General features: G+C 37.2%; 3 protein-coding genes across 6 annotated transcripts in view; 2 read left to right on the plus strand and 1 right to left on the minus strand.

Moving 5' to 3' along the window:
• Window positions 1-755, minus strand: part of LOC123877670 (huntingtin) — a 46,421-nt gene extending 45,666 nt beyond the window's left edge. For all 4 annotated transcript variants that reach the window (XM_045924516.1, XM_045924517.1, XM_045924514.1 and 1 more), the window contains exons 1-2: window positions 568-755; window positions 351-492 (exon numbers count right to left, since the gene is read on the minus strand). In XM_045924516.1, coding sequence (XP_045780472.1) covers window positions 351-492; window positions 568-632 — 207 coding nt within the window. In that variant the 5' untranslated portion in view covers window positions 633-755. The remainder of the gene's footprint in view (window positions 1-350; window positions 493-567) is intronic.
• Window positions 756-1,450: 695 nt separating this feature from the next.
• Window positions 1,451-3,741, plus strand: LOC123877682 (pyridoxal phosphate homeostasis protein). Its single transcript, XM_045924536.1, has 4 exons — window positions 1,451-1,646; window positions 1,935-2,292; window positions 2,906-3,147; window positions 3,267-3,741. Exons 1-4 carry the CDS (start codon window positions 1,554-1,556, stop codon window positions 3,336-3,338), a joined length of 765 nt encoding a protein of 254 aa, XP_045780492.1. The 5' UTR covers window positions 1,451-1,553; the 3' UTR covers window positions 3,339-3,741.
• Window positions 3,742-3,772: 31 nt separating this feature from the next.
• On the plus strand, window positions 3,773-24,172 carry LOC123877683. The gene is made up of 5 exons (XM_045924537.1): window positions 3,773-3,911; window positions 20,707-21,099; window positions 21,971-22,138; window positions 22,915-23,050; window positions 23,844-24,172. The coding sequence occupies exons 2-5, from the start codon at window positions 20,874-20,876 to the stop codon at window positions 23,977-23,979; spliced, it is 666 nt and encodes a 221-aa protein (XP_045780493.1). The 5' UTR covers window positions 3,773-3,911; window positions 20,707-20,873; the 3' UTR covers window positions 23,980-24,172.
• The last annotated feature ends 301 nt before the right edge of the window (window positions 24,173-24,473 follow it).

Below are 24,473 nucleotides of genomic sequence, written 5' to 3' on the forward strand. Positions count from 1 at the left end.
AGGTATGGTAGGCTAGTGTAATATTGCAGCAAGTAGAACTAATTTGCAGCACCAAGTAATATTAAAAAATTATTCCAAACAACAAATTCCAAGGTGTGCCATTTTATCCCATACTTTCCACCAATGGAACATGATAATGAGTACGTCCATAGAACAGAACTAAGAACTAAGTTAGAACTAAACCGTCAAATTGTTAATGTTAAAACCGTAACAACGTTGAACAGTTAAACTGACAACTTTACACCTAATAAAATTATTTATCATTAGCTTGCTGAACGGTTAAAGCGGTCATCAGCTATAACTGCACATGTGCAGCCGCCTTTATATCGTACAGTTACAAAATTACTTACACTTTCATTGCTGGCCAAAGTCAATAAAGTTGGTATGGCAGAGTGTAGTAAATTTGCATAATGTCTTGCACAGTTTTGCCGGCTGCCCAGCGCTCCCAAACACCGACCCAACGTCCCAGCCGCAGCTTGGAGCTCATGACCTCTGCAAAAACACTTTACTCGCAAAAAGAACCATAAAAACACCACCACCGACCACCTTCTAAACGTAATCACTCACTTAGCTAACCCTTCACTGTTTCTCAAGTACTCTAACGCTTTCTCAGCCTTCTCCAACACGTTCATGGCTGCTTATTTTCAGCCAAGGTACGGAAAAGTCGGTATGCTCATATTTACGAAGATTAGTAAGCAAACAATCGGAATTTCCACTGCGGAAAATCGCAATAAACAATTTGGAAAATCAATCACTCAAACATTTGTTGACGTGACGTCAAATTGACGGTTCCGTTTTGTGATACCAGTAAAATTACAAAGTCCCCGAAATAAGGCGAATTTTAATATTTTAGGTGAAAAATATATATTTTTTGTAAATAAGCTTTGAATATTTTGAATGAATTGCTGTAATTAATAAATAAAATGAAAATTTTTTTTGTTGAAAATTACTTACTAGATCCTTTTTTAATTATAAAGTACAACAAGTTTACAACAGTACAACTTTTGCAATCGAACTGCAGGGAAAATAAATAATGTGGCAACATTTAACTTGCGTTAAGTGGCGTTTAGATTACAACTTATGTAATGTCGTTTTCATTATGATTGTATTTGTTAGCAAAAACAATAACAGTAAAAAAAGAGTACAAAGCAAAAATTAATGCCGCATGAAAATTAATTTATAATAGCATTAATTTTTGTAAAGCTAACGCTTAGCCTAAAGTGTGATATGTGAACCACAGATTAACTATTAACTAGTGGTGTGAACCCAGCGGTAATAAAATCCAGTGTGAACTAGGGATCGCAAACACCTCTGCTGATTGGCTTTATTGGCTGATACTCTTTCGCTATTGGGGAAAATCTATTGCCGCATCAAGAATACTATAAGAACAACCATATTATGTTATTGGTCTGTGAGCACAACTTTTTCGTAATCGCCCAGCTGTTATCTGATAACTATGTCAATGTCAGACGTAATTTTGTTGTGATCAAGTTTATCTCAGTTCAACAAAAATAAATAGCACAAAGATTAAAAATAAATAGGCACGAATCACAATGTCCGATGATAAAACTGACGAAGTGGACGTTATGTACGGATTAAAAACAGTTCTAGCACAAATCGAAGGCGCTGTAGCCAGAAGAAGTAAGGTAAGTTACCTAAATTAGTTGAACCGTTTTTGGTAACCTCCAGGTATTCCCTTTTCGGGAGAATACCCTGTATAAGACTGTAAGATCTTCAAGCACAAATAAGAATTACTATTAAGTAACTACCTACTTACGAGTTTTACTAAAATACAGCAATTAATTAGGTAACTAAATCTGTAATTACTTACACTGTTTACTATAACCAAGCAATGATAATATGAACATTTTTATTACGTCTATTAACATGTAAAATAAGTAATATTATTTAAACAAGCATCAACTATTTTCTAGGATCTCCCGCAAATCTCACCAAAATTAGTAGCTGTATCAAAAATCAAACCTGTGCCATTAATAATACAAGCATACGAAGCTGGACAGCGGCACTTTGGAGAGAATTATGTAAACGAATTGGTTGAAAAAGCACATGATCCACAGATTTTGGAGAAGTGTAAAGAAATAAAATGGCACTTTATTGGACACTTGCAAAGTAATAAAGTTAATAAGTGTCTTGGTGCACCAGGGTTGTATGTTGTGGAAACAGTGGAATCAGAGAAATTGGCTTATAATCTAAATAAGCAATGGGTGAAATTTAGGAAGGAGGATGAAAAGTTGAATGTCATGGTGCAGGTCAATACTAGTGGGGAAGAAGGTACCTACTTATTAGTTTCTTCTTTGCATAGATTTATTTGCCTAGTTAGTAGTTACTATTACCTCCAAGAGCTACAGTAAGTTTAAAATGCCAGATGTTAAAAAAAACGGTTAAGTGTAGTCAGACTCCACACAAAGGGTAGGATATAAGAAATAACTTTTTTTTTTAATTTTTATGGCAATCTTTGAATTCTTTATTATTTATTATAGCAGCAATAGAAATTCATAATATTCTGTGAAAATTTCAACTCTACCTATTATGGTTTATGTATTATTATTAACACAGGTCACAGGACCCTAAAAAGAGTTCCTTTTTTCCCCATTATTCTTTTCAAGATTCCAGCTCAAATGACTTGAGCTGATGATGAGTATTAACTTATTGAGTGAGTATAGTATAGTGTATACTATAGAGATATTTTTATTGATGGCTCTGAATTTATGGCTTTTTATTACTTAGTGTGCTCATAAAATGAGATCTCCTGAAATTATGGGAAAATTATTATTTTATTTGTTGCTTTGATGTTTTATTTTATACTTTTAAGTGCCAATATTAAACTATCCCTAATTATTGGATAACTTCTCATTCATGTAATATTTCTTTTATTTCTGGACAGCTAAAAATGGAATCGAGCCTTCACAAGCCACAAACCTTGTGGAATATGTGATTAAACAGTGTCCCAACCTCAACTTCCAAGGTTTGATGACGATTGGCCAGTATGATTATGACACATCTCTCGGCCCAAATCCTGACTTTCTATCACTCGCCAAGTGTAGACAGGAAGTTTGCGAGAAGCTAAACTTGGATATAAATAATGTCGAATTATCTATGGGAATGTCAACAGATTTTGAACATGCTGTAAGTTGCTTCTTCCTTTAATATAAATTAAATACTTAATGCTGTAATAAATTCATTGCAACCTATTTTTTAATTCACAGCTTTGAAAAAATTACTAAAATTCAGTGTTTTGGTTTTAGATTGAATTAGGAGCTACAACTGTTCGAGTGGGTTCTAAAATCTTTGGAGCCAGACCACTGAAGAAGCATTAGTAATACAAACAATGATTGTATCAATGATGATGTTAAAGGATGTATAATATTATTTATTATTAAAAACATTGAAATAGATTATAAGCCATGGTGTTTCACAAAATATTTTTCTATCCCAATAAATACTAACTGTAGAATAGAATTAGTACTGAACTGATTTGAATTAGGTTTTACTTCTAAACAAGGTTGACAGATTCCGGTAGATTTTCAGCCGATGTACTTATGGCAAATTCTGTATTTTCACTATGGTCACACTGGCAGGGAAACGTCACTGACAGTGACAGATGAATTGTGTTTTTTTTTTCTGTGATGTCTGTGATCGCGTGCGTTGCGTTGTGTTCGCCACGAAAGTTGTGATTTGTGAATTTAATAAATTGAGCGAAATTGTGTTAGTATTTTACATGAAAAATATTTAATTACAAAACCGAAACCGTTCATGTTTTTCAATTAATCGATGTAAATTGAAGACAGTGGAGTGAATGAAAAGAAAATAAGTTTTCTACATCCTGTTCGAAGTTTAAAACAAGGCCGTGTCACCTCACTTTTAACTTAAATCGGAGCTTAAATTAACAGGTGAGTAGGAAGGTTATCTACTTTTTGCCACTTGTTTTGTAAATAAATGGATTTTACATCAATCTCAACTCAAACAAAAGTTAGGTTGTAGTGCCGCGTATCATTGAAGTGAGAGAAACTTGCGTACCGCAGGTTCCGTACTTAAAAGATTTATATAATTACTTAGTTGTTTGCTAAAATTATTGGATTACCTTAAGAAAAAACCTGTTATTTGGTACTGTATTAAATAAGTTTGTTTGCAAGGAACTTACGCTGATTTTGACAAAATTGGATCATTTTATTTTTCTATAATAATATTTAAGTACCTAACCATACCTAAACCTCTGTCAATCGTATAAATATTTTAGATTTTAATAAGGGGGAGAATGGTAGGTATTTTTTCTATTTTTTCATATATTTTTGATGATTTAAGACAAATCTACACAGCATATAAAATAAAGCCGATTGAGAATGCGCACGTGATCCCCTTTCATAATAATATTATGTGTTAGCTACTTGATGATTATTCACAATTCAATCATTTAAATGCAGCTTTATTTACAAAATAGAAAAATCTCGTGTGTAAATCTCTCAAAGCGAGACAATGTCTTTATTGCTCCATTGGTGCACTCTCTCACAAGTCTCTACTCGCAACTGCCCATTAAAAAGATAACATTATGGTACAAATATAGACCAATTAGGAAAATAATTATGTAGTAGGTATTAAAAGAACTATAATTTACTTACTAGATTTTGCCCACAACTTTGTTTACATTCATTTAAGTTCCAATTCAATCCAATGTAATGCATCAAACCTGTAAGGGTTCTTTTTGGGACATAGCATCAGTGAAGTTCTAACACTGTGTAAGTCAAAAAAGTCTACTGTACAGGACAGTAATAAAACCATAAAATACTCATTAATAACCCTTGATGTTATAATTTGAAAAAAAAAAAATTTAATGAAGTTATTATGAAATAAAAGACATTAATATGAGTCTGATTGCTCAAATGAAAGCTGGTGAACTATCTTCATCGAATGGCGAATGTTAAAACCTCTCAAAAATGACTTACGGGCTGTTAGAACTTCACTGACGATAGGCCTTTTGAAGAATCTGAAAAATGCTACCAAACAATCCTCCACCATCCTCATCCACCCACTTTCTGCCGCCTTCTACATGTCAGTGGGCTTGAGGTCTTCCTAAAGCAGTTAGGTTGACTGCCTTAACATACCAGTTAAAGCAGTCAACTTAACTGCCTTAACTGGTATGTGCTCTCTACTCCAGAACACCTATGCCCCATCCACCGTCGGTCTTGCGACAGACATGATCTACCCACTGCCACTTCAGCTTGCTAAGCGAAGAGATACCCAACCAAGAATAAATATCCAAAAAGATACCCAATAGAGCGCTGAGCGACTTTTACTTATTTGGTGACTTATTAAGTTGTAGATTTACCTACTCACTTAATATTTTTTTTTTTTTTAAATGAATATTAGCCATTTTTAATCGTGACTAACATTCCCCTTTCCCCTCCAACTAAGCGTTAAGCTTGTGCTAGGAGTGGGTACGACAATAGTGCAACGGGTGGGGTTTGAACCACCTACCTTTCGGATTTCAGTCCGCTCCTATAACCGTTGAGCTATTGAGGCTTATATTATAATATTAAACTGAGGATGGCATTTGCTAGTTCATGTAACTAATTACTTATATATTTAAGCAGTGTTTGTTTATTAAAATTAGTCACCTAATCTTAGAAAGTGATGAGTGAAATTGCTCTTGAGCGAGTTTTAAATAAAACATGTTTAAAATTATCATCTCAAATTAATTGCTTGATTGTACTCATTATGTTCTGAGATCCATAACCATAACAACTATGTATGTACCTATACCTAATATTCACCTGACCATTGACTAGCATACCAACAATTTTATGTTCCGATAAAATATAAATCACACTTCACACTAATATTATAAAGGCGAAAGTATGTGTGTGTGTGTGTGTATGTTTGTTACTCCTTCACGCTAAAACTACTGGACGGATTGGGCTGAAAAGAACGGAGATAGATTATACTCTGGATTAGCACATAGCCTACTTTTTATCCCGGAAAATTAAAGAGTTCCCACGTGATTTTTAGAAAACTACGTCCACGCGAACGAAGTCGCGGGCAATCGGCTAGTAATGAATAGATGCCAGAATGACTGATGAAAAAATCGCGTGGCAGCATTGATATTGCCACTGTCATGGCTCACTTTGTACCATCAAATAAATTATTGTTAAATCTTCAATTGTGCTAATTCAAGGTCAGAGCTCTTTGTTTGTGATGCTAACTAACTATTGATGAAAACAGCATTAAAATCCGCGACTTTTTTATACTATGTAGATCAAATCGGATGCAGACGTAATAAGATACACAGAAAACCCTGGCTACTAGACAACTAGTCTGAACAAGCTGAAGTGGGAATAGGCTGGGCACATAGCTTGAAAGACTAATGAACATTAGGGTCCTCAACTGCTGGAATGAGGAACCCCAATTTTATTGTAATGGGCAGGAGACATCAAGTAAATCGCAGTGCGCTGGTGAACACAATTAGTATAATAGTTACCTGTATTGTAAAAAACCGGCCAAGTGCGAGTCAGACTCGCGCACCGAGGGTTCCGTACTCGGGTAATTTTTCCGACATTTTGCACGATAAATTAAAACTATTATACGTAAAAATAAATAAAATCTGTTAATAAATAAAGTCAGTGATGATGATGACAAAGTTACAAAGACTTACAAACTTATTCTAGGAACTGATATGTACAAACACTTGCATGAAAGATTAGTCTCGATTGCCAAAACGTTATACGAAATTCTTACAAACACTATTTCAATACCATTACACCATTCAAGATCAAACCATCGGTTTTTATTATCCAAAACTCGTGTTTCATTGAATTCAGTTTCATAATAGCCTTACAGTCTTTGTTCTACGCTGCATTGTTAGTTATATCAGTTCAGTAGTTTTGGACAAAGTTCCCTCATTATATCACGGAAGTATAGTTGTATGATTCATTAACAACTATCGTTTCATGTAGTTAAAAACCGGTCAAGTGCGAGTCGGACTCGCGCACCGAGGGTTTCGTACTCGGGTATTTTTTTCCGACAATTTGCACGATAAATCAAAAACTATTATGCATAAAAATAAATAAAAATCTGTTTTTAATCCCCGACCCAAAAAGAGGGGTGGTATAAGTTTGACGTGTGTATCTGTGTATCTGTCTGTGGCATCGTAGCTCCTAAACGAATGCACCGATTATAATTTAGTTTTTTGTGTTTGAAAGGTTGCTTGATCGAGAGTGTTCTTAGCTATAATTAAAGAAAATCGGTTCAGCCGTTTGAAAGTTATCAGCTCTTTTCTAATTTTCTTATGGAGGTTTTTGTATGGGGGTTTTTTTAAATTTTGAGTTGTGGAATGTACAGGTAAAGCCCTTTCATATGATACCCTGGTATAGTTATCTGTAGGGGAGACAATTATAATAATAATTATTCCTGACCTGCCAGATGATTCGTTAAGACATTGGTTGGGTCTCTATTGCTGCTTCACTGTGTGACTACCAAACTAATTTTTCGTAGAAAACCTTCAATGGATTAAAAATAAATGTCAAATGAGCTCTATGACTATCTAGTGTATCTAGGCTATATTTTAGTGTAAGAGACATTGAGTTAGCGAATCAGTAGGCTGATTATTTGAGAAGAAATCAGTTTCAATCTCTGTAACTTCAAAATTGTTTGTGTTAGAAACGCTATAAGCCATAGGAAAATTTCTATAGCGTCTTATAAAATTGCTAAGTAGAATACTGACCCAAAGTCACCATAACAATGGTTCGCCTCGGCTTATCGCCGTGCATAACTTGTTTCTTCACGCTCCTCGAAAGTGTCTTTATTTATAAACTGGTTGTTAAACATCTTGGATTCTTTAAGCCGTGACCACATTTGTAACATTTCGTTCCAAATATTTTCTAACACATAGAAAGGTTTTGAAGCCAGTAAAGCATTTACCTACTTTCCATAGACCTAAGTACTTAATCGATTGATTGGTTGAATCTGCCATTGATTATATCTACATATTCTATTTGTATATCTTTCTTGATAAATAGTTGATCCCTTGTCAAAGTTTTCGCAAATATCACAGGAAGATTATTAGCGATCCCAAACATTTACTTATAGGGAACTAAAGGATGCCCGCGACTTCGTCCGCGTGGATGTAGGTTCTTGAAGATCGCGTGGGAACTGTTTGGTTTTCCGGGACAAAAAGTTGCCTATGTCAATAACATGGACTCAAGCTACCTCGGTACCAAATTTCGTACAAATCGTTTGAGCAGATGAGTCTTTAGAAATCCCGTGGGAACTCTTTGGTTTTCCGGAATAATAAGTTGCCTATCTCTCCGTCCCCGGGATATAAGCTAACTCTGTGCCAAATTTCGTCAGAATCGGTTAAGCTGTTGGGCCGTGAAAAGGTAGGAGACAGACAGACAGACACACTTTCGCATTTATAATATTAGTAGTCTATAAAACTACGGCATATTAGCTAAACATGACGTAATACTAAAACATTTTTCAAATAGCTACAAATGCAACTGCCGCAGTTAGAAGTGAAAATTACTAAATCACCTCGTTAACAGGGCTCTCTCCGTCACTTACCTACTCCATACAATCGTAGTCCCGATTTCATTTGAATATTAAGCAACCAAAGTCCATAAAATTTTGCAGACATATTTTAGAAACTAATGTCTGTGCCTGTGGTGTTTTAGATTTTTCTAAAAATATATGTAGTTTTAAAATTACAGTGGCTCAAAGATTTGTATGTGAATTTTTAAGATCGCGTAACTTTGAAACCGAATATTTTAACGGAAATCTGGAAAACCACAGGCATAGATATTAGTTCCTGGAACGTTTCTGCAAAATTCCATTGAGTATGATTGGTTAGTATTCCAATGAGAGACGAACTACGTTTGTATGGACCGAGTGACGGAGAGACCCCTCTTAACCACTCTGACCTCAGCAATCTCATGGAAATTACGTGAGGAGAAAACTCGAAGTTAATTTCGACGTTTTGGCGTTTCGGGCAATTGTAGTGATCGCCACGCTTCTATTAGATTCGAAAGTCCAATTTTCGCCCGTCGCAATTTATATTATGATTTCTTTTGCGCGATGTACGATAGAATACAATGGCTGGAGGCATGGCATGCCTTATGCATATTAATTGGTAACGATGCTTGTACATAACTTCACTTTCCCGCACTCTTGTTCAACTTCCCAGGAAACTTTAAGTCGATCCTTAGCCTTTTCTGTAAAGTCTAATGGCACTTTGCGAGTATTTAAATACCAACTACCCATCAACTGACCATCTAACCAATGTCTAATGATATAATTTATCGTCCGGGGTTTCAGCTTGGATTCCCAAGCGATTCTCGTGTAGGAAGATTCTGAGCCCTTTCTCTTAAATCTTATGTGACTTTGCGATTTATATTTTTTGCGCGATGTACGACAGAATACAATGGCTGGAGCCATTGGCATGCCTTGTGCATATTTATTGGTAACAGATGTGCTTGTATGATTTCACTTTCCCGCAGTCCTGTTCAATTTCCCAGAAGACCTTAAGTCGAGTCCTTAGCCTTTTCTGTAAAATCTAATGGGACTTTGCAACTGTTTTACATATAATTAATTGCTATGTCTAGTTTAACGTTGTCGTCCGATTCGATTTCGGATTCTCAAGAGACTCTCGTATCAGAAGGTTCTGAGCCATTTCTAATTGAAAATTAATTAAGTCTTGTGGGAATTTACGACTATCCGTAAATGATTGCATAGTTATTTTCTTTCCGAAGTCCTATTAGTTTCCCCAGGAAACGTTTTTCTTATGAAGAAAAAGAAGAACATCTTTCGCCATTGGTCTCGACTCTGGAGGGATGTCTACAAATAGGACTGTTTTATTCAGAAAAGGGTTTTTGCTTTCTATATATGTCTGCGTTTCAGTTTTCAGAACCTGTAGGGTTATGGAAAAAGAACATGTTCTGAAGTGTTAAAATGTCAGTCAATGCCAACTCATGGCTTTGACATTGGCATAGCACGCGGCAGGTCGACATGGTAATCAGGGTGGGGACGCCCCAAACACCCGCACAGCCAGCATGTGTGGGTGTGCAGGGCGTCCCCCCCGCCTCATACCCCGATTGCCGTCTCAACCTGTCGTGAACTATAGGTATACTAATGGATGAGACAATTCTATCGAGTATTAAAAAAATCTACTTAGTCATTTGCAATATTTAAATCAAACCAGTTTGTTTCGAGATGTCTGAACTCTGAACAACTATTACAAAATTGTGATTGTAAAAGATGAATGTCATTGATAGATAAATAATAATATGATAGCTACTTTTGGTTATGATGACATAGAAATTGTTGAATAATAAATATAAGTAGGTAATAGTCACTTGTGGGTGAGGGTGTGGGTGGTTGGAAAAGGGTGGGAAAGTAACAGTTGACCTAAACATCAAGGAATTCAAAGTTGCTGTCACCCACCTACAACCCTAAACACCTTTAATCTAAGCAAAACCCGCACCGTTTTTTGAGCTGTCTTAATAAGCTGTAGGTACACTTACTTATATTGGACTTCATAATCAAGATAGAGGCTTCTTTAGACGACGATTCAAACGACTTAAGTCATATTCAACCTTTATGCAATGCATTTGAAGATGACTAAAATCCTTTTATTGCAAAATGTAATCTTGAATCTTGTATCGCCATTTTTAAACTGTCCCCTCCATCTGTGGCTCTCACATTCTACGTGACATTGGCGAAGTGCATTGTGCTGGTGTGGCACTATAAGCCATTACACAAAATAAGAAGAAGGTTGTATAGATACCTTTGCGTTGACCAAAAATAAGCGAATCGTTCATAAAAAAATTATTGTAGTTCTTCAGTTGGTTGTAATTCGTTGGGTTCTAAAGACCCAAAAGTGTCCAGCTGGGTGATACGCTGAGTGATAGTCACCGAGCCCATTATACATTTATTTTTCGTCCCTTAAAGTTTTCTACAAAAAATGTTTTTAATATCACTCAGTGAAGTAGCAATGTAGAACCAACTTATGTCAAATGAGCTTGGTCGCTGTCATTCAGTGTTAATCATTGAGTTAGATCACCCCACTAAGAGTTAGATCTAAGGAGAAGCCCACAACAAACTCTAAAACGTCCCATGACCTCAGGACCATGAATAAATAAATGGTTTTTTAGGTATAGGTAGACATCTTCCATGATCACCGCATTCTGCCATCAATTACAATTATGATCCATAGGTTTACGGTTAGGTAACAGTTAGCAATTATCGGTACTGTTCAATTTTACACCGTTCGTTTGTTTCTGCTTAGCTCCGTTACCTACATATGAAGTAAATCACTAAATCAATGGCCGTGGCCGTGTACTTGTACGTAGTAAAACGTAGTGATTTATAGACTCTGAATGTAAGTAACAAGTAACAACTTACTTAGGTAATACATTGTTGCCTTGTGGTATTTCTTTTTTTAACCCCCGACCCAAAGGGAGGGGTGTTATAAGTTTGACGTGTGTATCTGTCTGTGACACCGTAGCTCCTAAACTAATGAGCCGATTTTAATTTAGGTTTTTTTTTTGTTTGAAAGATGGCTTGATCGAGAGTGTTCTTAGCTATAATCGTTTGAAAGTTATCAGCTCTTTTCTAGTTACTGTAACCTTCACTTGTCAAATTTTTAATTTACACTTGTTTACTTACTAGTACAAAGTAGTTTACCAACCAATTTTGTTCAGAATCAGTCTCTCAAAGATTGTGATTATCGAATTGATCGCATCATTTGGTAGTATTATGATTGCGATTATATTGCGCAATTACCCGGTAAATGTCCGTAAGAACGTTTAGGTGAATATTGCCAGTAATAACTGAATGTAATGCTTCTCCAAGCCATAATGTTTTACGATGCGAGTTAACGGTTATTGTTAGCATTAACCTGGTGTTGCGTTTGCTTTTGTTGGCACATATAATTTTTAACAGTTTACAGAATCTTTATTGATGGTTTCCTATTGTACTATTTTGCATATATTTTTCTACGTTGTTTTAGTTTAACATATCGCAAACGGCATAACAGTACCATCGCCGTACTGCCATCCTATTTCTAAAACATGCATTAAAAAAAAAAGATTCCGACGAATTGAGAACCTCCTTCTTTTTTGGAAGTCGGTTAAAAACCTCCTTCCTATTACTGCAGATGTCGTTTTTGAGTTATCGCCAAAAAATTTTGAATTTTCAAAAACGGATATTTGTAATAAAATAACCACCAAAAGACCAAACTAAAAACGAAAAAAAATTTAAAACCTTGGTCCCATGTAGCGTTATTTTGTAGAAACATTAGTTTTAACTTTCCACCCTTAGGGGTTAATTAGGGCCTATCTTTCACCTTTCATGATTGATGCAGAACCTATCGTCTAATAATGCCCACAAATTTTCATGGTTACAGGTTAAGTTAGTTAAAACTGCTTCTCTGATCTTTCAAAATTTCTCTGATTTCCCACAACACTTTCAGTTTTGCTCTCACTGCGTCACCAGTATGGTAGTACTGTACATTATGTAGGAGTTATTACACTCGAATCTCGACCTAAGTATACTAGATCTCTCAGATGCCTTACCTCTTTGCCATTAATAATAACTAAGTACTCGTAAGTATGCGGTCAAATCCGTGGGCTAGAGAAAGTCTAAACAAATAACTTCTCAGTAGTACGGATCATATATCAGTTTTCTTAAAAAAGAAGTTATTTCTGATATATTGGGAATAAATTGGCAAAAACTCGACCATGCCTAATATACGCTGTAATTCAACTTTATTTTTAACCCCCGACCCAAAAAGAGGGGTGTTATAAGTTTGACGTGTGTATCTGTGTATCTGTCTGTGGCATCGTAGCTCCTAAACTAATGAACCGATTTTAATTTCGTTTTTTTTTTTTTTGTTTGAAAAGTGGCTTGATCGAGAGTGTTCTTAGCTATAATCCAAGAAAATCGGTTCAGCCGTTTGAAAGTTATCAGCTCTTTTCTAGTTCTTACTGTAACCTTCACTTGTCGGGGGTGTTATAATTTTTTTATTTACACTTGTATGGAGTGACAGTAAAGAGTATACTAGATCTCTCAGATGCCTTACCTCTTTGCCATTAATAATAACTAAGTACTCGTAAGTATGCGGTCAAATCCGTGGGCTAGAGAAAGTCTAAACAAATAACTTCTCAGTAGTACGGATCATATATCAGTTTTCTTAAAAAAGAAGTTATTTCTGATATATTGGGAATAAATTGGCAAAAACTCGACCATGCCTAATATACGCTGTAATTCAACTTTATTTTTAACCCCCGACCCAAAAAGAGGGGTGTTATAAGTTTGACGTGTGTATCTGTGTATCTGTCTGTGGCATCGTAGCTCCTAAACTAATGAACCGATTTTAATTTCGTTTTTTTTTTTTGTTTGAAAAGTGGCTTGATCGAGAGTGTTCTTAGCTATAATCCAAGAAAATCGGTTCAGCCGTTTGAAAGTTATCAGCTCTTTTCTAGTTCTTACTGTAACCTTCACTTGTCGGGGGTGTTATAATTTTTTTATTTACACTTGTTAGGCTCTTTTATCGATTGAATTGTATCAATTAATTCTGGATCTGGTCTCATACCATTTTCAGACATAATGTATCCTAGATATTTTACTTCTAGACATTTTAACTGTATTTTATTTGGATTAAACTTCAAATTAAACTGTTTAGCTCTTTCCAGAACTTTACATAAAGTTTCATCATGGGTTTGTTCGTCTTTAGCACAAATTAAAATGTCATCATAAGTTCATAACGTTTTTTAACATATTCTTTAAAGTCTTGGTGTACAGTTTTCCACATTTTCCAGTACATCAAACATTTCTGAATACATATCTGACCTTCACACATACGTGAATATGTTTGTAACTAAGTAGGTATCTACGTGTCATGTGGTAGTGTGCGCTCAACCGTGCACGTTCCATGGTTGTTACGTGGGTACTGGGATGCTACGTATTAGTTCGTATTTTGTAAACATTATGTACTCGATTGCGATATAGCGGGTAATGTGTTTGTAATCTAAATGTGTGTTTGTCCGGATATTACGCTCTACAGTCTAAAGCTAGCGTAAATAAATGAGATTACTTATTTAAATAAGATCTCGACATTCCGCAAACAACAATGTGACGTTGCAATAAAACTGAAATACCTAACTATTCTATTCAGGCCAGGTACGTGCACTATTGAATCGTCAATTTCATCTGTTGATAACAAATTACTGCCAATCCAATAATTTTGTAATTACCGAAGGCGTCTGCAAGAAACTTTATAACTAACTAATTAATGCCGACTTCGTCTGCGTGGATTCAGGTTTTTAAAAATCTCGTGGAAACTCTTTGATTTTCCGAGATGAAAGTAGCCTGTGTCACTCTACTCTAACCCTACTCTTTACTGTCACTCCATACAAGTGTAAATTAAAAATTTATAACACCCCCGACAAGTGAATGTTACAGTAACTAGAAAAGGGCTGATAACTTTCAAACGTCTGAACCGATTTTCTTGGATTATAGCTAAGAACACTCTCGATGAAGCCACCTTTCAAACAAAAAAAACTAAATTAAAATCGGTTCATTAGTTTAGGAGCTACGATGCCACAGACAGATACACAGATACACACGTCAAAGTTATAACACCCCTCTTTTTGGGTCGGGGGTTAAAAAATTACAACGATCGGTTGCTCTATTGCAACGTGGTTGAAGGATAAACCAGCAAACAAATATTTTCGCATTTATAATATGTGTTGTGATGACTCTTTAATTTTCTGAGCGGTTAGACGCCTTTACATTCTTCGAAACGAATGCCAGTAGGTATGATGTAGTGTGAATCATTTAATTAGAATTCGCTGATGTGAATATATGAGTGCACACTGCACAAATGTGTATGAAATCACACTTCACACTAATATTATAAAGGCGAAAGTTTGTGTGTATGTTTGTTACTCTTTCACGCAAAAACTACTGAACGGATTTGGCTGAAATTCGGAACGGAGATAGTTTATACCCCGGATTAACACATACGCTACTTTTTATCCCGAAAAATCAAAGAGTTCCAACGCGATTTTAAAAAATCTAAATCCACGCGGACGAAGTCGCGGGCGTCAGCTAGTATCTAAGTACTTAAATATAAATTATGCGTAATGCGTATGCTTGTCATGTCTCTTCTCTCTATAGCAGTGATTACTGCGCGAATTCTATTAACTATTGCTATCTTCAATCAGAGGTTGGCAATCTTAGAAGTATATTAAACTAAGTATTTGGTCAGATAAGAAAGCTCAAAATCACTCAGTGGATTATGCAGATACTAACCCATCATCGGAATATCTCAACGTGATCTAACTCAGTGTCTAATGCTGAATGAAGCCATCGAGTTTGGTTGGTTCTACATTGCTGCTTTACTGCGTTACATTTAAATATTTTTCGTAGAAAACCTTCAATGGATTAAAAAATGAGTTCAGTGGCTATCATTCAGTGTTAGATGAGATCAACCCGCTGCGGTGATCAAAAATTAAAAGATGTATAGAATAATATGAATCACCGACATAACTTAATGATTAGTGAAGCTGATGTGGCAATAGGCGGGGCACAGCACGGAGGAGCGATGGACGTTGGACTGTAAGGTTCTGGAATGGCGACTATATGGAAGATAAAGCATAGGTAGACCCCTCGCCAGGTGGGCAAGCGAGCACAAGTGAATTACGGACCTTAGAATAATCTGCTTTCCAAACCTGTGGTATAGTTCTAGACGTAGCATGAGACACACATGTTTTTTTTTTTTAATTTTGTGCTCGGCCTTTAGACACAAATGGCAATGGCCCGTGTGTTGTAAAACGTGGGAATCTCTTCAACAGAGCTATGTCAGTAGAGGACTAGACTGGACGTCCATCGTTTAAGACTCTGTATACAACAGTGTGGAGATGGGGCATCGATGTGTAAGAGATATATACCAATCAGATTATCGTTAAATGACGTGCCATTTTTTTTTGCGTCATCTATCAGTAACGTGATTGGTCTGTTAAACACATCCCCATCCATCTTCGCTCCTGGGATTCTGGGCCTATGATGCTAGTTCAATTGTATCTACTTTATTAACCGCTGCCTTGAACAACGACTATGAACTTACCAAAACTCAAAAGCGTGTAATTATGCATACATCATACCTCACACATGACGGTCGGTGTGTGAGGCCGGGCGTAACGCGCCGTAAACTGACCGTTACGTGGGGGACATTTTGTGAACTTTTACAAGGCTAATTAAAGAATTCACGCAATATTCAAACTAGTCAAGTAAGTAATCATTGGACTTCAAATAGGTATTTCCTCGAAATACCCCGACTGGCGTCGCACAGTAATGGCAAAAAAGAAACATAAAAATCATGCTAAAAGCTAAGTTTGTAGAAAGGAGTAATTTGTATTTTAGTAGGGCCTCCCTGTATAGGTCAACGGGAAGTACCCTATAGGTTTCTTGACAGACACGACGGACAGACAGACAGACAGGCAACAAAGTGATCCTATAAGGGTTCCGTTTTTCCTTTTGAGGTACGAAACCCTAAAAATTATGTATGTTACGTTCGTGGTGTTTCTGCGATTGTCACAAGTCACAACGCGTTGTGAGCGTTTTTTTCGCTCAATGAGCGTTTCCCAGTAACCGCAAGAACCGAAACTCACTCAAGACAAAATTGAAGAGCCTAATAGAAGAGAACAGAATACCTCAGAATTTCCTGCATTTTTTTTTAATATAATTTGAAATTAAAGTCGTGGACTAAAACTGTCGACCGATACAGGAATCCATTTCGTTACTGCTAATGACAATGCATACATTTCCATTTTAATGCAAGTTCTTGCGCAAAAAATATCACGCGTTCTCTGTATCTCATTCACATAGTTTAAATGCATGGTATTTAGCTATTGCATTTGTGGAATTCACTTCCTACCCGTTTACCTTTTCCATGAAGTTATGTCGAGACTCTACAAGGCGCCGAGAAATTCTTACTTGCTAATGGCATAAAAAGTTCTACTTAGGTACATTGAACATCAAGTAGGTTTTAAAATGAACATCCGATGACATCGCAGCCAAGCGCAAAACGATCATGTATAAACTTTATGATAATGATAATAATCACACTAATAAAGTTTGTGTGTATGTGTGTATGTTTGTTACCTACTCTTTCACGCATTAACTACTGGACGTATTAGGCTGAAATTTGGAATGGAGATAGGTTATATCCTGAATTAACACATAGGCTACTTGAGTTCCCACGGGATTTTCAAAAACCTATATCCACGTGAACGAAGTCGCGGGCATCAGCTATTATTTAATACTTGCGCTTTCAAATGCAACCTTGCAATTGATATCTTTGAGACCTATTTGTATCAATATTAAGGCTATTGGTTTACTTATAATAAAAGACAAATAATAAGACCGATCAAAATCCTAGATTTTATTTCAGTCATCAACTAGGTACCTACTTAGACGATGAAATCGAAAATATTTAATAGTTACGAATGTCACAGTTCAGCCTCATTGATCAGGAGTCTAAAAAGATAAATTAGTGGTTGAGTATTGAAATGAAAGATTGACTCAAACATACCTACACACATGAAAACTGTGGGATCAACTCCCTGCTCTGCTACGCTGCGGTGTTTCCATTAGATTACAATATGCCGTCGTAATCACTTAACATCAGGTGTCCCGCATGATCGTTTGCTAACTATTTTTATTTTAATAAAAACAGGAAGGAAAAAATAAACTGCACTGAAAGGATGACTTGTGCAGGTGATGATTAAGTAAGAACATCAAGGAAACTGTTACAAGAGTGAAGGTTAGAAGTCAGTTAAAATGCTATTTGATTGAGAGCTTGACCTTGGCAAACTACATATGTATGTATATATCTTTGGGACTATTCATTTACATTAGGTATGCATAATGCATGGTAGAATTGCTAAATTATGCAATCGAGCAAAATCTTGCTTTCATAGTCTGTGTGCTAATGAATAAAAAATTATAGATTCTAGTTTGGTTTCATCGAAATTCGAATTATTTTATTTCTAGTCCAGGATGGTCTACCGCGCGAACTATGTCACGGATTTTAACGACTATGAATGACAACTATTTTTTTAGGGTTCCGTACCTCAAAAAGAAAAACGGAACTCTTATAGGATCACTTCGTCCGTCGTGTCTGTCAAGAAAACCTATAGGGTAATCCCGTTGACCTAGAATCATGAAATTTGGCAGATAGGTAGGTATTTCACACGTAAAGGAATAAATCTGAAAACCGCGAATTTGTGGGTACACATCATTAAAAAAAAAATTAAAATGTGTTTTAATTTTCAAAGTAAGATAACTAGACCAACTATCGTATGATACCCGAAAGGGCTTTACCTGTACATTCTAAAACAGATTTTTATTTTTTTTATGTATAATAGTTTTTGATTTATCGTGCAAAATGTTGGAAAAAATACCCGAGCACGGAACCCTCAGTGCGCGAGTCTGACTCGCACTTGGCCGGGTTTTTTTCCCATTTTATCGAGTCGCGCATGAATTTCTTGGAGGTCATGCCTTTTGTTAATTGTTATGTCAACGGATCATTGATGAAGATAGTGTTTGAATTTGTCAAGGTAAATATGTCATGCAGAAGTTTGGTGGATTTAGGATATTCTTGCGGCAAACGTGTATTTTTAGTTAACAGTGAAGAAGCGTAAAAAAAACAGTCAACAAGTGTAAATTAAAAATTTATAACACCCCCGACAAGTGAAGGTTACAGTAACTAGAAAAGAGCTGATAACTTTCAAACGGCTGAACCGATTTTCTTGAATTATAGCTAAAAACACTCTCGATCAAGCCACCTTTCAAACAAAAAGAAACTAAATTAAAATCGGTTCATTCATTTAGGAGCTACGATGCCACAGACAGATACACAGATACACACATCAAACTTATAACTGCACCCCTCTTTTTGGGTCGGGGGTTAAAAATAAGCCTCTACTTAGCACAAAAAATTTTGAAATCAATATTAGCACATAGGACTAAGTAGGTAGGTACTTCCTAATCCCATGGCATATATTTATGGCAATAACAAGTGTAAATTAAAAATTTATAACACCCCCGACGATCCAAAGTATTTGAGTTTTCCAAAACATCATTTTCAAATAAATAATTATGTATTTAGGCAACGTCCATCTTGACAGCTTGACATTTGTCTATTGACATAATATTATGAACCTAACGGTTATCTAACCTTCTTTTCTACAAGAAAACTAGAAAAGAGCTGATAACTCTTAAACGGCTGAACCGATTTTTTTAGATTATAGCTAAGAACACTCTCGATCAAGCCACCTTTCAAACAAAAAAAAGTAAATTAGAATCGGTTCACTTGTTTAGGCGCTACGATGCCACAGACAGATACACAGATACACAGATACACAGATACACAGATACACAGACACACAGATACACAGATACACACGTCAAACTTATAACACCCCTCTTTTTGGGTCGGGGGTTAAAAACACGTTTAATAAGATGTCAAAGACCTGTACTACTTACATCAGAAAAACTTGCGTAAGCCCTACATGGGCAGCTGGTTTATCTCGTTTCTATTTCCTGACGTTTAAATACAAGTTTCCTTAAACGAATGTCTATTTGTTTTGGTAAATAAAAGTGGGTTAAATACTCTTTAAGGAAGTGACAACTTATGCTCTATTCACACGAGAATGTGATGGGGCAGCGCTTTGGTTTTGTATGAAATATACTCCCTTATCTTGGTTCCTTTCCAGTCTACCAATTATCTTCTTACATCTAAGGCTGAAATCTATAAAGCGCACTTTGACTTTGCTCTGACTTAAGATTGAGTTAAAACGAGACAGATTTATGTGAGAGATATAGCTCTGTCTCGTTTTAACTCTGTCTTAAGTCTAAGCAAAGGCAGAGCGCGCTCTATAGATCTCACCCTAAGATCGCATCAATATCTAACACCTAGGTAGGTCCTACCTATAGTTTAGCTCCTAGAGTCCATGACTTTACTACTTAGACGTTAGAGTCCATGTAGATTGTAGACCTTGTAGTAGAGTAATACTAGGCAATCATAAAAGTGCAAATAGGTAGCTGTGGAGAGTGTGAAAAGACGTACATTTTTTTTGATAACGTATGTACAATTGTATCGAACTGGACAAACAATTTTTTTTTTGTTTTTGTTACTATAAAACTTAAAGAATTATAATATACACATAGTATGGTGCACTTAGCTGTGATAGCCTAGTGGTTAGAACGTCCGCCTCCTAATCGGAGGTCGGGGGTTCGATCCCGGGCACGCACCACTTTTCAGTTATGTGCGTTCTAAGCAATTAAATATCACTTGGTTTAACGGTGAAGAAAAACATCGTGAGGAAACCTGCATGCCTGAGAGTTCTCCATGTTCTCAAAGGTGTGTGAAGTCTGCCAATCCGCATTGGGCCAGCGTGGCAGACTATGGCCTAAACCCTTCTCATTCTAAGAAGAGACCCGTACTCAGTAGTGAGGCGGAAATGGGTTGATCTTGTATGGTGCACTTAGCACGTAGAATGGTGCTAAGAATACTGGTTGCATTCCAAGTCTTACATGTTTTTTTAACAAATACTACGTACTAATCATAATATGTAATGATACACCTTGGCATTTATGGCAATCGTAAACAACATCGTTTTCTTCTTGTTTCAGATTTTCTTTGTTAACCATGGGAAAGAAAACACTGTTATGGAAAGCAACAATGGATTCCACGTAAATGCGACTAGAAAACGCGACAAAAACTCTAGCGCGTGTGAAATGTGACGTAACGCCATCTATCGGTGACAGCTGGTATTAGATCGAAAGTGGTGAAAAGAAAAATGAAGCTCAATTTGTTCAAACGGTCGATGATATTCGCGACTTTCTTCGGGTCGTGTTTATGTATCGCGCTGATTGTGGCGTCGTTGGGAACTACCCATTGGGTTGATGCAAGGGCGAGGAGGCTATCTAATCCCACAGAATCCGAAGGTCGAATAAGTTTTGGGCTGTTCGAAGGCCATAAGGAGCTAAATTTTGGATATGGATGGAGGCATTATGATTTAAGTAGTAAGTATTAATTTATCTTATAAAGAAATCTTATTAGTCAGAGGCCTCAGACCTCATCGACCGATAAAGGCTAGTTATGTAAAATTGCCCTTGCCTTATTAAGTAATAACTATACGTCATCCCAATAAGTTGCCATCTTGCCTACGAAAAATATTTCCTAGAAAAAATACTAGTCATCCAGTGCCTTTTAAAAACTCAAAGGCTTTTTTCGACATGTCGAACACGGAACATTTTGGAACTTCTTTTAACGGTGAAGGAACACACAACAGACGGACACGTATAAGTGCAGAAACCAGCCCAGAGAGAAGAACGGCCGACGGCGAAGGAAAATATCGTGAGAAGTCAGGAAGTCTGCATGCCTGAGAGTTTGCCATAATTTTCAAAGGTGTGTGAAGTCTGCCTATCTGCACTTGGTCAGCGTGGTTAACTATCAATGTCCTAAACCCTTGTTATTCTAAAAGGAGACCCGTCCTTAGTGTCCACCCTGCAACTGCCACTGCAGTAAGCTTTTTTTTTTTTTTTCTTCGGGGGAGGAAAAAATCCCTACGGACATCTGTCTGCTGGCAGGGTGTGTCCGACTTGCACGGACTAAAATAACCTCCCCATGTCTGCCAAGGTGAGCACGGAACTGCGTGGCATTACATCATGCTGACCTCCTGAATCTCTATCTTCTTCTTTTCTTCTTTTTCTTTGTCCTCCCTTCGCATCATGGTAGCCCTCAGCATTTGGCTATATCTTAGCCAGGCGTCTTCGCTCGACAGCATGCGCGCCATAAGATTTCCGGCATTCAAGTCCTCCGCGTCGGTCGATCGAAGCGCTTTTGCCCTTAGGTACTGCAGTAAGCTAATTCCTGTATTTCTTTTAATTCCAGTAAAAGCTGGTACGCACCCTGCCCGAAGATGGTCATGGTGTGGTACGGCTGCTCAGTTGGCAGTGGCGTTGGCAGCGTCCGGCGGCGCGTGCGTGCTGGCCGCGCTCGGCTCGGCCGCCCGGAACCGATGCTCGCCGAAACCCTTGCTCATATGCAACTGTGTTACTAGTAAGTATATTTAGCTTTCTATAGTCCAAACGTGGGACGTGTGGCCTAGCTGTGACAACGCATATCCATCGATTGTGATTTTTAAGCAACGTTGACTCAAGTCGGTAACTGGATGGGTGACCGACTTTGAAGGTCCTAATTTGGCCTCTTTGTTTCTTCCATGTCTCGGAGAGTACGATAAGCCGTCGGTCCCAGTTATCATCACTAATATCTGATAATAACTGTAAATTAACCTAAGAATTAAAAACTCGTATGTACTCTGTCAAGTTGTATGCGAAAGCATATGGGAACCCACCGCATTATTATCCGAAGAGAACTCCTACCATAATAGGAGTAATGGCAAGGAGTCACAACCTTCAGCAATGAGGAGTACGACTGTAAAAAAAAATTGCAACTTGAAGCAACTTTATTGATTTATCTCATTTTTTAACCCCCGACCCAAAAAGAGGGATGTTATAAGTTTGACGTGTTGTATCTGTTTATATGTCTGTGGCATCGTAGCTCTTAAACGAATGAACCGATTTTAATTTAGTTTTATTTTTGAAAGGTGGCTCGATCGAGAGTGTTCTTAGCTATAATCCAAGAAAGCGGTTCAGCCGTTTGTAAGTTACCAGCTCTTTTCTAGTCACTGTAACTTTCACTTGTCAGGGGTGTTATAAATTTTTAATTTACACTTGTATTTACTCACTTTTGCAAGCACAAACAACATTTTGTGAACAAATCAAAACCATTTATTTATCTACCGTTTTATTTATCTGTGCGTTTATTTTTTCCAGTACTATTCACAATGGGCGCAATGTCAGTGTGGCTGACGGAGTTCTTCCTTCGACTGCAACACAACGTCATGTCCGATGAAGACTTAGCCAATACCTGGTCGTCAGACTCCACTGCTGATCTTGGGCTGTCTTTCTGGTAAAAACGCTTCTTTATTCTTTTGCAATAAGCTCCTGGTAAAAAATATCTTTGAACCTGCTCTTCCAGCCTCAGTGTATCTAGCCACCTACCTGCAAGGCGATAGTGGATATATATGTATAGGTATCTTCTAACTAAACGCGCTCCAACGTCGTCATTGCTTTTTATAATGCACTAGCTTATCTCCGCGACTTATTCCGTGTGGACTACACAAATTTCAAACCCTTATTTTACCACCTTAGGAGTTGAATTTTCAAAAATCGTTTTTAGTGGATGTTTACGTTATAATTGCTATCTGTATGCCAAACAGCCCGATCCGTCTAGCAGTTTGAGTTGTGCGTTGATAGATCAGTTAGGCAGTCGTCTTTTCCTTTTTTGCATGATTGTCAAGGAACCAAAAGCTTAATTTGCTATAATCCACTGAAACAGGCAAATCTTCTTTTCTTCTTTCAAGGTTTATCTGTTTGAGCGGATTTTAGCAAAGTAAGCTTTGGTTTCCTGTATTATATCATGGACTTCCGCAAAGTAACGCCTGATTCTATACAACATTTAAAATGCATGAATGTCGCCGAAGAAGAAAGCCAGAAGGAACGTCAGGAAACTCCCATTCCATTCCATCAGCCTGTATGCGTCCATTGCTGGTCATAGGCCTTTCCAAGAGCACATCACCAAACACAGCCCTCCGCCTTCCTCATCCACCCGCTCCCCGCCTCCTTCTTCAGGTCAGCGGTCCACCATGCTGGAGGTTTCAATGTCTCCCAGTGTACTAAAATCATACTTTATTGCTTTTCAGGTTGGTGGTGACAGCGTGTATAGCAGCCTTTATAAACAACGTGTGTGTCCTCATAGCGATGACGGACGGTCGCGACGCGGACACCATCGCGCCCGCGCTTGAGGAGAAAGTCAACGGGGCTATTATGTTGTATTGAAGCTACTGTCAAGTATTTTAGCGGTAACGAGCAATGCCCGGGAGTGCCAGACCATGATCTGACATTATCACTTATGACTTTATTCACACGACCCGTGGCCAGGGGATGTTTACGGCCGTATTCACAATCATTACTATGGGGTCTCACAGTGCGCTTGAACGCATAGTGTAGGTTCCACCAATCAGATCATTGTAAATTGACGTGACACAGTCATCTGATTGGTGGAACCCACTCTGTGCGTTCGAGCGCACTATGAGACCTCATAGTAACGATTGTGAATACGGGTGTTAGAGTATTTCTGACATGTAGGGGAATAGGCACCTTCTAGGCAGGCGCGCTCCACCTTAGACTGCATAATCAAACAATGCATGTCAAGCGCAAGCCTATATAGTTTAAAAAAAACCAATGCACAACTTCGGCAATGCCAGGATAACCTAAATAAAAAAAATTGTATCTGGCAAAACATTAAGAGTATGCGGCAAACTACGTGTATA

Source organism: Maniola jurtina, chromosome 24 (genome assembly GCF_905333055.1).
Source record: "Maniola jurtina chromosome 24, ilManJurt1.1, whole genome shotgun sequence".
Taxonomy (NCBI): Eukaryota; Metazoa; Arthropoda; class Insecta; order Lepidoptera; family Nymphalidae; genus Maniola; species Maniola jurtina.